The 15,236-nt window shown below is 41.6% G+C and overlaps 1 protein-coding gene across 1 annotated transcript; it reads right to left on the bottom strand.

Moving 5' to 3' along the window:
• Positions 1 to 2,082: 2,082 nt before the first annotated feature.
• On the bottom strand, positions 2,083 to 14,850 carry LOC117538902 (DNA-binding protein RFX7). Its single transcript, XM_034204858.1, is given in 11 exon segments — positions 2,083 to 6,995; positions 6,998 to 8,159; positions 8,256 to 8,551; positions 9,090 to 9,297; positions 9,384 to 9,468; positions 9,940 to 10,056; positions 10,140 to 10,262; positions 10,355 to 10,393; positions 10,830 to 10,915; positions 12,176 to 12,209; positions 14,454 to 14,850. Coding segments are annotated over 11 exon segments (4,401 nt in total). The 5' UTR covers positions 14,582 to 14,850; the 3' UTR covers positions 2,083 to 4,872.
• Positions 14,851 to 15,236: the final 386 nt, after the last annotated feature.

The raw sequence follows: 15,236 nt of genomic DNA, 5'->3' as shown, positions 1-15,236 counted from the left end.
AATTGTCATTCGGTTTCCGTGTTGTTATTTCTCCAATGCTTTTTTTGTCTACTTTGTATACAATACATTAATTGCATGTCTGTCCTGACAGAACTAGCCCTACTCTGTTGCTCTTCTGTTCTTGTGGTACTCCTTTTATCAATGTTAAAAGGATTTTTTAGGGGTGTCCAAATTCAGATAAAGGGTCTCAGGACAATGAAGAATGTACTGTACATTATGTAGCTTGTAAATATTGTTCTGACACAACTTTTAGATATTGGGCTATGGATTTGTGACTTTATACTTGATTCAAGTCCAACAAGTTGAGCGGTTTTTAGTTCTTTCAATCAATCTATATAAAGCCAAAATGCACATTAACTGGATGTCAAGCTTGTATCAGGTCCATATGATACATCTCTAAACAATATTTTTCAGACGACAGATTGATCAGACATCAACCTATACTGATTTCCCATGTAGCAACCTAGCATTGTGAGGTCTTCTTTTTTGTGCATCAGATTTAGATATAAAATAAGATGAACAAAATAAATATCAGTTACCAAGGGCCACTGGTTATAAGGTCACCCTGGACGGCATCTGCTTCTAACACAAAACCTGGTAATTATAAGGAGATATTGATGGCTGCAAGTCAGCTGCCTAATGAATTCAGTTATTGATCCAGTGACCGTGCCTTTTGACAATGACCCTGCCGTCTCCCAGCCCTCATTCAATAGCAATACAATGGGCTCCAGCTGCGAGATCAGCCATGCTGTATCAGCAAAACACCCATTCATTGGTACAGGTAAATGCAGTCGTCACATTTAGAACAGGAAGTGTGTTATAAATATATTATATAACGCGTGTTTTCAACAACATCTATGAATTGTTGATTAAGTATTTGTATGGATGACTGTCATAAACATGCACCCCCAAACTTCAATATCCAATCAAATGAAGAGGGCGGAGTGTAATTATGTATTGATTAGAGCTAACTATTGATTTAATCATCCAAAGCCTTATAGTTTTAATTCAAGTCTCAAAACCTAGGGTCAGGTTAATATCATCCTTTAATGTGTTGACTTAATAGTTTAGATTTCAAATGATGTAATTAAAGATTCTATACCCGGGAGAAACTACTGCATCTATTATTATATATTTAAATACCCATTTCTTTATTGGGACATCACTTATGTTGTAGTTTATTAGTTTTGTATGATTTTTAACTAGTTCAATTGATTGACATGCATTCGTTGGCACTGATGTAAAAAGCATTATTTAGTTTATTTGGAGGCAACAAATATGTCTTCCTCACACTGATGATTTTAGAAGTGAAGAGAATAAAAAAAAAATGTAGGTGGCTAACATAAACAAAACATGAGTTATCTGTATTGCTGACACACTTTATATCTGTGCATTATCTGGTTATTGATAGTTTGTATACAAACAGGAAGCATTATCCAGTATTGCTAAATCTGTTGAGTCACAGATGTTGTGTTGCGTAGGTTACCGCTGGGCTTCACATGGCTTAAGGTTAGGCTGTTTGGCCATGATCAATAGGGTTAAGGTCATTAACATGTTATGAATATCATGAGGCCCTGGGAAAGCGGAGCAGTGGACCAACAAACTGGCCTCTGATTGGCTGCAGCGTGAAGAGGCCACCCCCCACTGACCCCAGAGGTCATCTGAAGAGCAGATGACCTCTGACTTCCTCTCGAGGGGGAGATGAAAAGGTTTGGATACTCGACTACTACAATATTATAAGTGTGTGGGGTTTACCCAAGAACAAATAAACATCAGTATTAGTTTGACAAAAATCAATACCATAATATCACAAGCTGGGGTCAGATCAATCAAAACTTAGTTTTATCCTGCAATGTTTGTATTGGAGACAGATACTAAGCATCTTTCCTTCAATCTAAAATCTTTCAAAAACATTATAACATTACCGGCAATGATATTTCATATAGAATTGTTTAACTAATAAATAAGCCAATTGAAGTATTTATAATTAATATTCTAAGTCCTGTGAAGTTACTTCATGCTTTGAAGCATAGTTTTATTTAATGGAATAAAATACAAAACCATGAGCACATGAACACAAAGAAGATTCTTTAAAAAAGTTTATTGGCTTTTAAAACCACTTTAAAAATCTCACCAGTGAGTACTTTCCATTGAAAAAAGAAACAACGCGTTTGCAATATTAACAAGCTACTGTACATTAAGCAGTACACCAGACAACACCACAGAGGAGGGTTTTTTTTTTCTACCGGTAGAAATGGACAAGATAGTCAAACAGAGTTGGTTCTGGGTCAGTCAAAGGTAAAGAATCAGAGTCACTGCTTGATGGAGCTCCTGTACTCATTAGGAGGTGCATTTCCTTCTTTCAAATTCAATTATCAGTGCCTTATTGTTAAAGAAAGAATTACAAGTTTCTTCACAAATGCATTTAGCAAAATAGGAATATGTCAAATCAACAGAAAACAGTCATCAACATAACATGTAGAACAACATTAACTGAGTAAACAGCACACAACAAAATAATGTAACTCATGAAACTAGCACTGCCAGTCTGGTTAACAGAACCTGCCCAAATCACAGAAGACAGTGGTTACCAATAATACAAAGTACAACAGAAGTCATCACACATGCGTGCGTACAATCATTTATCAACATAATGCGCATGTAGGTTTTAAAAGGTTGTTTAACATTTTTTTTCCCTCAATGCTTTTTATTCTCATGTATGAAAATGGGTAAGAAATGTGTATCTCACTGAGATTAATGCACATTTTGCTACAAGACAATTAGTCATTTTCCGACAGTTAATTTCCCTACTCATCTCGTCATAAAAAATATGTTTTTTCTTTTTTGTGGGCACCCATCATTACATTTGTCCATAAAGATGTGGCAAAGCCGTGTCATAAAAATTTAGTGCAATAATGTGAACCTCCAAAGTTTGTTGAAACATGAGTAATCGTTTTTTTTTTTTCCAGTGTCTGCTGAAAGGCTTTGAGCACAATGTCTGTCACAGAGATGTTTGCAACCAGCTAACAGTATCACAACTTTTTTTCTCAATATACCATGCTATTAATCCTGCTCAAAGCACACATCACTTCTGCAACTGCAGAGACCTATTATCTTTGAATAGAAAAAAAGTAAAAGAAAATCAGCAAGCGAGACCAGACAGCATTACTTTACGACACATTGAGCCAGAAATGTAACACACAACATACAGTATCTTGCCGACTATAGATCTGTTAAGCTTTTTTTTCTTTTGAATGGCACATACTTGGCTAGAATAAGGGCCATAATATAGTGTCTTGATACATCAAATCTCTATGTATCTATTCTATTTACAGATGGAGCTTAAACATGACTTATACAACATTGACAATAGCCAAAAACTCAAGCAAGCATCCTACTGTATCACAGAGCCTACCTGGCTAGCAGTGATGGTTTCAACATGCTATCAGGTCCATGGTTACCTATAAAACAATAGGACAGCGACCATTTCACAAATTTACATACTGTACATAAGATTTACGCAACTTAACTCTTTTCCTCAAATGCAATAAAACTCTTTTATATCTCCGAGGCGCCACGTTTCTTATTGTTGGTAATGTTTCCTAGGAGTGTCTCGATGTGTCATAATCTCATGTTATTCAAATGGATCATCTTTGGTATGGAAATAAGGCTGGATTCTCCACAAACATAATTTCATTTCCTCTTGATCCCAAGATGACATCAAAACATAAATGTCAGCCTCTAGCTTTCTACGTAACTAAGCCTTCTCCATACCATTGATATTCTTATCCAAGCTGGGAGTATAGCGTGCCAAAAAAAATCTCATGACTGAAAATGTGCCTGCCATGGTTGATGGACAGCGTATCAAATTCCTCTAAATACATTATTAATAAGGGCACACACAGTGTAGTCGTTCGCCTATACAATACGCATCTATATTGTAACACTGCAAAAACAAAAACAATAAGAAATAGTACAGCTGCCTTGATATGATGAAGCTCTGGATGGTTCAGAATGTTCTTAACATTATACTATTTACAGTCTCTCTACAGATGGCATAAGGCCTTGGACTTTGGGAATAAGGCAGCCAGTTGTTTATTCCTTTCGATGTATTGTCCACAAAGTGGCCTGAATTCAAATTTCTTCTCCCTACTGATTCATCTACTCCCTTTATAAGATATTAAACAGTACAAGAAGTATAGGCTTTAAGAAAATGTCACGCTCGGACAATGCTCAGATGTGAATTAGTTTTCCAATGATTTGGTATATGATAAAGTATAAAGAATATGTCATAAATTCAGCACCTGGCAGCATGAGATGCTACTCTTTTTTAATATTCCGATATGGCAGGCAAATGTACTACAACTATTATGTGCATATACTTCAATCCCGATATTGTCTCCATTCGGTTGAACTTGAACTGCACACACTGAAAATAGTATACAACAGCATAGGTTTTTTGGTCTTTTGTGCCAAATTTCATACCCATCTCTTTCTTTCATTAAGTGTCCGTTAAATACAAATATTGCATTATTGATTGGTTATAACATGGAAGATTATGTTTCTCTTAATATCCATACCATTTGTAAGTGCATGCTGCCACCAAGTACTCACACTTCTTACTTGAAATGCTTCGATTTCTAATTTCAGATGAGAGAGAGAGAAAAGTACTGAGTACTGAAACTCAGGGTGACAAATGAAAAAGGGGAGAAGAAACCAAAGGTCAGTAGGAGAGATTTTCTGGTAAGCCTGGCACTTTGAACAGAACGGATGGCAAAGTCCAGACAAATCCCAACAAACTATAGTTTGAAAACAGATAAAATACATACGCACCAAACAGACAACAGAAATAATACAGATTAAAAGATAACGTTAGCCCAGCATCTCTACTGTAGTTGGCTGGTCTTTGCTTTCTAGCCAGTCAAAACCAGAGTTCACAGTATCACTGCATATCTGCTGAAAAAGCGGGTCGTTCTTCAGTTCTTCCAGTGTTGAGTCTTCATATTGTTCCTGCTGTTGATTGGGATCAAACAGCAGGTTGGTGTCCAACGTGTTAAGGTCAGTGATGCTACTGGACAGATCTGAGGTCAGTCTCATGTCATTTGAGAAGTCAGACGCCACAGCGTTGAGCTCGGAGGCTACCTGACCCACCAACTGGGAACTGGGGTTGAGGCCATCGTGCCCCAACAAGTCCTTGACAGTGTTGTTGAAATCCAGCTGCTGTTGCTCGTCCTCCACCTCCTGCTGCTGTGTGCTCTGGAGGAGGAGCTGTGATTGTGTCTGCACGGGATTCTCCTGGAGCTGCTGCTGCTGGTCTTGCTCACCAGGACCCGCTTGTGCTTGGCTGTCCCCAGTGGAGAAACTCACCTGTTCCCCACTGCCGCTGTTGAGGTAGCCATGCTGCTGCATCTCAAAGGCAGCAGGGCTGGAGCTAACAGGCAGCTGATTCTGGTGAGCTGTTCCTCCAGAGAAGCCAGGGGTGGTCTCCAGGATCTGTGTGAGGTTCATACGGGCCGTGTAGTTAGAGGGGAGGTTGTTTATACCCAGGCCACGGACTGAATCGTCCCCATCAGCCTCCATCTTGCTGAGGAGAACATTGGTGATTTTGGCGGTGTTACTCTGCCCCTGAACAGGCATCATCTCACTCTGCATCATGATGTTCAGGGGCACAGATTGGCTACGCTGGACCATGCTGTGGACAGAGCTGACCGTCTGGCTGTTGGACAGTATGTTGAGCACCTCGGCGGTGATGGGGGAGTTAAAGGGTGACACCACGGTTCGGGTGGTTGTGGTTGTATTTGTGGTGCAGGTCTGAGGGCCCGTGTTGCCACTAGAGTTTCTCTGGAGCACTGCAGGGCTGACACTGCGGCAACGGAAAGTACTAGACGCGGATGAGGTTGATGCTTTGTTGTCTAACGGTGCAGGCACAGCAAAACTCTCCTGTTTGGTGGGAGTAGTGACACCTGTTAGCTGCTGCTGATGCTGTTGCTGCTGCTGCTGCTGCACCGGGGAAATAGGAGTCAAACGGCCAAAGTGAGAAGCATTCTGTCTCGTCTGAGCCTGAAATGACTGACCGGGAATTGCAAAGGCATGAGGCTTACGAAACTGGTCATCTACAAGGTCTTGGTAGCTGGGCAGAATGCCAATGCTATGGTTGGGCAAAGGACCTGTGGAGTTGCTGTTGTAGCGGTTGTTGATCCATTCCAGTTTGGCTTTGTCAGGGTGAGTAGCCATCGGCCTCTGCATGGGCTTTACAGGGCTGCTGGAGACAATACTGGCGTCGTGGTAACCTGTGATACTTGAGTTAATAGGCGTGAATGCAAAAGGGTTCCTGCACTCCACTGGGCTCGGGGGGACGCTGCTGCTGCAGTTGGAAAGCGGTGTGCTGATGGGGGTGTGGCGACCCATGGCTCCATCCACCGGGGTGATGGGAGCCATGCGGGAGCAAGGGCTCTCTCTCGTCATGCTGTGCCCAATCGTCATTTCCGAGGTGGGGGTGGGAGTTGGGGTCGGTGTTGGGGTGGGAGTTTGGACCGGAGTGGTGCTGCTGTGGACCGAGTGGAAGAAGGTGGAGCCAGCCTGGTGAGCATTAAGCATGGAGCCTTGACTGCTGGCCGACTGGCTTTGTAAAGACACGTCAACGCAGCTGTTAAACAGACCCTTCAGCTTCATCTGCTCCTCCATCTGGACCAGCTCCTCCACGATGCTGTCCTGGGTCATGTCATCGTCATTGAACGGGAAGTAGTCCATGTTGGGCTGAGAACCTGCAAAGTCGACCATCTCCTGCGTGAGGGTGAGCTGACTTGAGGCCTCGGTGGGCTGAGCTATTAGGGAAAGTTGGTCAGTGGGGGCTTGTTTGTGTTCTGCTGGGATCTGCTGCGCAAACGCCTGCTTCCGGAGCTCGTCAAGCTGTCCCTCCTCCCATATTGTGCTCTTTAAGTGGCTCATCACAGAGGCTTCGTGTGCTCCTGAGTTGGCTGCTAAAGCGTGAGGGCCCCAGTGATCTGCCGTAGCAAAGCCTGATCCGACGTGCTGGTGTCGGCGCTGAGAGAACGCTCTTCGCATTTCAACACCAAAGCCTGGGGTTTGACAACAGTCTGGGAGCCCTGCGTGTGTGTGATGGGCAAGTCGGAGAGTGCGAGGATCTGTGTGGGCCCGATGGAGGTGTGTTTCACAGTCACTTTGCAGGGGGCACTCTCTGGTCTGGCAGGAGTTCCCGGTCTGGGGATCCTCTTCAATGAAGCAGGTTTGGGATTGTCAATTATAGCGAGTGGCTGCTGGGAGATAAACACCCTCTTCACAGGAATCACATGGGACTCCCCGCCTGTGCGCTTCCTGGGGCTCTTAGCATCTAGGCAGGGGTCTTTTGTCATGGGGGTAACAGCGGAGGAGCCAATGGAGTTCTGATTATCAACAGTCAGGTACAAAGTACTGTCATGGCAGTTACTGTTATTGCTGTCCCGATTCCCAGCTGCAGATACAGAGATGAAAGTGGACATGTGGTCACTTTTTCCCCTTGCTCCTCTGTCTGGTCCCGGAGAACACTTAATCAGGAAGCTCGGCTCACTGGCAGCCCTGAACTTAGCCATTCTCTCCCCAGAAGCCATTTTCTCTGTGCCATGGCCGTGGTAATTGTCATTTCCAGCTGCATACGTCACTTTGGTGTCAGTGGAGAGGATTGCGGTGGCGACTACGGCATTGGGTCTGATTGCACTAGACTGAGAGGCAGTTGAGAACGCACCGTGGAACTGCATGGACTCGTCCAAAGCAGCGATTGTATTCACACCCGCCGAGGCAGGACGCCCTGTTGTGCTGCTGCTGCTGCTGGGAGCCAGAGCGATTGCCGTCATCTTCACCACGTTCACCGAGCTGACGTGAGGTGTTGGCATCACAGTTTTTATGGGGCTGTTGGTGATGAGCAGGGTGGGGGGGGAGCGCAGCGTGATGGCACTGGTGGCAGAGGGCTTGGGCAGGATTTGTGCGTACCGTGTGCCGTGTCGTGCCATCCGGTCACCCACAGGACTAGCGGAGATGTTCTGGGGATGTTTGGGGGACTGTTTAAGAGACTGAGTGACAACTTGGAAGTTCACAGGCAACACTTTCCCCTCTGCTGTCCCGATAGGGATGGGTGAGGTCATCAACTGCCTGCCTCTCTGTACCTGGGAGAAGGAAAGGGAGAATACAGAATAACATTTAGGACCATTTGTCAATAACATGTCTGATCATAAATAGAGAAAGAAATGTAAGCTGCATACCGTGACTGGGCTGGGGACAGCTGCCACCACGATGCCGATGGTGGGCTGAGGAGACAGCAGAGCGGGGCTGCCACAAGACATTATGGGGCCGGGGGTGCTGGCCTCCGTCCTCTTCATCTGGGCCTCGCTGGGCAGAGGTGAGTGGAGCTTCTGCTCCTGCTGCTTCTTCTGGATTTTGCGCTGCAGTTGCTGCTTTGCATCAATAGAGGGAGAGGGCAGGGTCTTCACCTGGGGCTGGAAAGAGTTCGTCTCAGCTGTCGGCACAAACGCAGAGGATGGAGTTGGCGTCTTCATTCCTGTCAAGAGTAGAAACAAAAATACACTGTCATTCAGAGCAAAACACATAAGATTTGCAGTGCCAAATACAATATAAGCAACTAAAGTACTCTGCGGCATATTATCAAGTGTTTGAAAACTAGAACCCCTTTTATCATAGAAAATCTTCCTTACATATTGACAAGTACCTAATACGAGAGATTCGTAAGTATTGACAAAATACATAATTTTCGATTCCGCTCCTTTTGAGGAAGTGTGAGAGAATTGTCTTTTTGGATTTTAAGCTACTTTTGGTTTGTGCTTGATTGCATTAAAGCCAAGATCTGACTGTTGTGAGTGCTTTGGCCACAATGTAGTCAGTTTGACAAAACATTTTCTCGAATTCAACAATTCATTCAACACCTTGCACAGAAATAAGTGAAAATCCAGGCGCCGTAAAACATGATGTCCAATAATGATAAATATAAGGCACATAAACGAAAATGTAAACAACAAATGCTGTACAGTGCACACAAACAACACACAGTCCCACCACCAGCAGACCAGAGGGCATTTTACCTGTGGGAGTTCCGGTCATAACAGTGAGTGCAGCCATGGACTTAGTACCAATGTAGTGGCTATTGAGCAGGAAGCGGGCCAGGTCCTCCACGTGGTCAAACTGACGACTCAGGACCTTTTGGGCCCACTCACACACCAGTCCGCAGGCTGCAGATCTCATTTCATCCTCAGCGCTCGGGGACTGTCCCGAAGGTTCCATCAGCTCACACTAAGGGAGAGAGCAGCAGGTGGATGACAATCAGGCCTTTTTACAAGTCAAACTAGATTTTACTGTAGGTTTTTTGTGTTACTTACCCCATCACCAGATTTCTGCAGATCCAGGTTGGGTAAGGAGGGCATGTGAACAAAAGCTTTCTTCCTTAACCCGCTATAACAGTATGTGAGAAGGAGTTAAGGTGAAACATCATAAAATGATAAAGAAATGTAAATTATAGGCTGGTTTTTCTGGACAAATTAGATTTTGCGTCTAGTCTATATTGCTCAAATCTTCCAGGTCTGAGCAAGAAGACCTCTATAGCCCTCAGGCAATAGCCTTTATTTACCTATCAATGCCATAAACACAATTGTAAATGGGTAAAAAGAGTTTATCTAAATCTAGAATTTTAAAATGTATGTGGACGATATGTGCCATCAATTCAGCTGAGAGAAAGCTTATAACCTTAATTTTTCTTATTTAAAAGTTAAAACGGAAATACATTCTCCTCTTCAAATATTGCCGCCACTACATGCCTACAACAAACAAACCGCATCAACTTAGTTGCTCACAATTTGAAGACTATGAAGGCAGAATAAAGTGATGCAAAGACAATAGGAAGACTTTGTTAACCGGTTCATCTAAATTAAAGGATATTTGGATTTGCCCCTCATGCCCAGTCGGCGTGCCTTCATGTTAGGAAAGACATTCTTCATGATCTTTCCAAAGTCTGCTGCACTCAGTGGGTTGTAGCCGAGATTGTCACAATAGCTCCTGCAAGAGAAGAGCATCCTCCATAAAATGAAAGGTGAAATACATATTGATATTCGTTCTTTTTTCGTTTCCCACACACTCACTTGTATTCATCGTACACCTCTTGCTTAGGGAGGGAAGTCTCCGGGTGCTCTTCTAGGTGATTCCGTATCCAGTTGAATGCATACATCTGTTGAGTACGGCTTGACGACATGGAACTCTGATCACTGAAATTGTTACAGAAAGAAAAAATAAATCTAGTGAGGCAGTGTCCTCCATTTGTACGCATCATTTCTTATTAATACAGAAACTTTAATACCATAATCCAGGAGTGGAGGACCCCCTCTCATTCTCAGTCCAAATGGGCAGAATTTTTGGGTTGGGGTGATGAATAGATATGGGGAAACAAATGAAACACATAGAGCTAGGTATAGCAAAAGTCTACAGAAATCAGTGGATTGCTTCAACATGATAATCAATCATACAGCCGAAAAATGAATGATAATTTCGTACAAAAAAAGCTCACCAATTACAGAAACCCCCCAAAAATGTGAAAAATATTCAAATGTTTCCCCACCCAGTAGATAGTAACAAGCAATGAGACAACAGTGTCAATAATGTAATGAGAACCATAACAAAGCAGCCTTATGTATGTGAGACAAAAAAAGTAAAGTGAAAAACTAGAAAAGTAAAGCGTGTGTGGGTGTGTGGGTGTGTGTGTGTGTGTGTGTGTGTGTGTGTGTGTGTGTGTGTGTGTGTGTGTGTGTGTGTGTGTGTGTGTGTGTGTACCATACCTTTTATCATTGCCACTGCTGGGACCAGAAGGCAACTTCAGGTAGAGGTAGAGTTTTTCGATGTCTGTAAACTTCTCAACATCTTGCTGTATAATGAAATAACCACAGAAGGAAAATGCTCATTCATATAAAACTAAGTAAAAATTATTTCCCAAACTGATTAAATAAATAGCAATATGCAATATAGATAGAGAATGGAGAAATAAGGTGACTTAAAATGTTAAATTGAATCCAAGATTTCTAATTGTAACCTATTCACAGCTGGTGATGTTAGATGTTGGTTTGAATTAATTGTAACATTATAGTTGTATTAAATGTGTTAGTAATTATATGTAATACATCTGTGATTGGATGTGTTTTAGTTGTTATAGTTGTTAGTGTAATGGACACTAAGAAATGTTTTAATATGTGTTGAATGTTTGATGGAAAATAGCTTTTAGCTATAATCTGCCATATAGCATCTCATCCCTTCTTAAGATAAATGTATTTTTATGCATTGTCCAAAAATGTTATCGACTCAGAATTTAGCGCCTATTTTTAAACGCTAAAAAGGTTAGAGTTACACTCAACCTTCCTACTATTGATCCCCCCCAATTGAAAATTGCTTTTCAATTGGTTTCTAAGAATGGACTCATCTTACCTCTTTCCTTTTCTATTTGCCTCTTTGTTGCTATGGGAACCAATACTTGAATGAATGAGGTGAGAGCCGTCAGCCAATGAGCGCTGAATGAAAACGCTAGTTACTAAAGCCCATTGCTACAAGCATAGAGTGCTTCTTAGCTGTTGGGTCTTTTGGCACCATGCCCTTCAAGGTTTTCTTGGATATTCTAAGTTGACCTTTACACCTGGCGTCAGAAACGTATAAAAAGGTAACCAAGGCTACCTCAGAGGTTCGGTTTACATAATGAGATGTTCATTTACAAAATCACATGACATAGATTACGGAGCCACCCAACGGCCACACGATGCAAGCACTATGTGTATATCACAGGTACCATTACAATAAGCTTTTTTGTTTTCTACATTTGAAGCTTACATTTAGTTTAGTTTTTTTAAATAAGCTTTGATTGTCTGTCCTTATTTTTTGGACGTTATCAGCCGAGCATTTTTCTGGATAACTGTAATTGATGGTGCCATTTGATTGCTGGGCTTTACTTTTCTAATGGAAAGTTTTTTTGTATTTGACTGTAGTGCAAAATTATGTTTTTTGAAGGCTAAACATCAACAAATATGACACAAAATCATGTTTTTTTTATACACAATACTTCCTTTAAAGGATTTCCAATGTATGAATGTGATTAACTATAATTTGCCAGTTAAATAATTCATGTTATGTGGATACTCACCAATATGCTGTCCACTTTTGATTGTACAGATTTGCTATAATAAAAGAAGAGAGCAAAAGACAGAAATGTGAATAAATATGACCTGGACTTAAAAACATTGATACATGCAAGATTTCCTCATTTCATTTAATTTAGTTTTTTCCTATCCCTTTTATTCTAATACATTTGATACGAAACAGAAAGAGTTTTTATAATTTTCCATCCAACACTGTTTTTCTTTTAATACAAATAAATACGCTTAACTATAATATACAACTCGACGTGCTGTAAAATCTGCTGCATCACCATGCCGTAAAGAAATTGAAATAAAGATAAATATATATGGCACATCAAAACAGTGGAAACATCTATCAGAGTGTCGGACATATTTATACAAATTATAAATATCTCATTTGTATGATAATTAAGACTCTTAAAATAATCAACTTTGGCAAAAACTCCAGTCTCAACTCTTCTTTCTGGTGGTTTCTCAGTGGGTAGTGTGGGAACTGCCATCTGCAAGATTCTCCACAGATGTTTACTAGGCTTAAACTGGGCCATTCAAGGACATTTAGAAACGTTCCCAAAGCCACCTTGGCTGACTGTTTTGGGTTGCTGTCGAGTTGAACTGTAAACCTTCACCTCAGCACCCTCTCTGTGTTTGTGTGCACTCTGGAGAAGGTTTACGTCAAGGTCCTTTTTGTATTTGTCTGCTTTCTTTCTTCCTTTTGACAAGTTTATTTTGCAAAAGGAGCACCGCCACATCATGCTGTTAATATCCCTCTGCTTTATTATAATTAGTTATGTTAGCCACTAGCCAGTGATGCTGGCTGGCCAGTTTTAACATTTTTACCTTGCCAAGTCATTTGAAATTTGACAAAGGAAAAAAGCAATGAAGTTATGGGTTGTATACTCATCCACTACTACCAATGGATACCCCTTTAGTTTATTATAGAGTGAGATTTTCATAATTTGTTGGCAGTTGCAGTATCACACAATTGTAATTTATGCATCTTTAAATGCAGTCAATTGCTTTTGGACACTACTTTTGTTGTCCACATTACACATTAGGACTCACTATGATAGTAAAAGCCCAGGTGCTCTATTAAGGAATCGTAGTAAGCTGTGACAGTGTGATAGCGAGCCAGCATGCACGATACCAGGACCCTGAAAATGCAGCTGCTAAATTCAACTCAGCCGTCATTGTTTTCATTATGAAGCTTTATTAAATGTGACTTCTGTCAAAAAAGGAACTTCTGTGATTTAAGGCCACCATTAAGCATATTCCATACATATTCAATTCAAATTTGGACTAAATAAAATGTTTTTGGAACAAGACAGCAATACTGCACCATATCGTTATAGGAGTTTAGAATAGTGGAAAAGGCATTTCAGACGCATCCCTCGATATCTCAACAATAAAGCAGGTGTAGCAAATACTTTATCTGAATGAGCAATTTCATTTTTAGAAATGTTAAAAATACTTTTGAAAAAAACAAAAACAATCTAAAGGCATGTTATCACTTTGTCATAATGGGTAAATGAGTAAGAAGATGAAAAAGGTAAAGACTATAACAGCATGTTTTTAAAATGGCCACATCTTTCCTTTTAAATCATCTATATTAAAGGATCCAGTTAAGTACATTGTGTCTTAATTCGTAATAACATGTAATTCATTTTAAATTACATCTATAAAGTAGGCAAATATGAATGAGGTTTACACTCTTCCCAAAGCCACAGAACAAAACGTTAAAAGACCTGAGTAGATATAGATAATAAAATGTCAAGTTAATTGAGTTGATTTAAATCACAATTTACTGCAGGAAGATGGAAAATCAAACTGAGGTGTAAATAAACCCAAAGCCACTCCAGAACCTCAACGTGTAAAAACTGCAGTATTACCAGCAGTGTGTTGTGTTATTATCAGCAATAAATGAGTGTGGGTCTGCCTCTGGTTTGACACCTGTCATCCTGATCATCAGCACCAGCGGTGGGCTTGGTTTCATCCATCACATGGCCTCCTATGGCTCGATGTTAATGATTACAGCTACTACTGCTGCAAATACCCATATTTTAACATGTTATTAATGCATAAACAGTTTGCATATGTGCATCATCCCTCGCTGTTCTCGTATTTCCCGTTAAATATCCTGGGTTAGCACGGGATCACTGGTGTTATTTGCAGCCGCTTTGTGCAGCACAGACTCCCTGCCTCTCCACAGCTAGATACGCTAATTATGAGGCTACTGCTAGCGAAAAAAGGACAGTGTGGTTGCAGGAGGATAAAATGCATCCTTACCAAATGGAATTCTTTATTTTGAACTGTAACGCGTTAGCCTCGGGCCCCTGGAGTCCTGGCACCAGCGCTGGAAGAGAACCTAATCCCGAGGCAGGCTTCAGACCAGGTTGTTGTTGATCATCAGCCATCGCGATGGAGGGGTTGGTGGGGGAGCTTTAACAAGTAGGCCTCATCCCCGGCTGTGCTGCACCGGACCCTCCGCTGCTGGAGCGGCTCAGGCAGCTAGGACAGCCCGCTGAATCCACCGCACAGCATGGCTACAAACACTGGGATATCACCCTTAAGAAACACTAAATTAAAACCAAAAAAAGCACCCGGGAATACAAAAGGCATTTCGCAGAGGTCTCTCTCCGCTGCCGCAAATAGCACGCCTGCAGCAGCCAGCAGCAGCTAGACGAGCTGCGTCAAGTCACACACAGGCAGGGCGGAGGAGACCGGAAGTAAACAGGGATTTGGCCTTCGAAGTAAAAGCATGAAATGTGCCATAGTATGATGTATCTAGGGCCGTTTCTCAATCGCGAGGATGCTGGCTTGGTAGTCGCGTACTTCCAAGTCACTTCCTTCAGAAACGAACCCAGTATGCTTCCAAGCCACGGCTTCGGAAAACGAAGAAGAATGGAACAGACTAACAAGTGTGCCACTCTCTCTAACGGTTTCAACATAAACTGTACCGAAAATAAATACCTCACGATGTCTATCTAATTATGAACTTGCTTTACTTTCACGGAACACATGTTTGGTGATAACAAACAAATGTAACAAAGTAACATATTTACCAACACA

Source organism: Gymnodraco acuticeps, unplaced genomic scaffold, assembly GCF_902827175.1.
Source record: "Gymnodraco acuticeps unplaced genomic scaffold, fGymAcu1.1, whole genome shotgun sequence".
In the NCBI taxonomy this organism is placed as follows: Eukaryota; Metazoa; Chordata; class Actinopteri; order Perciformes; family Bathydraconidae; genus Gymnodraco; species Gymnodraco acuticeps.
This window is presented reverse-complemented; position numbering and strand designations above follow the sequence as displayed.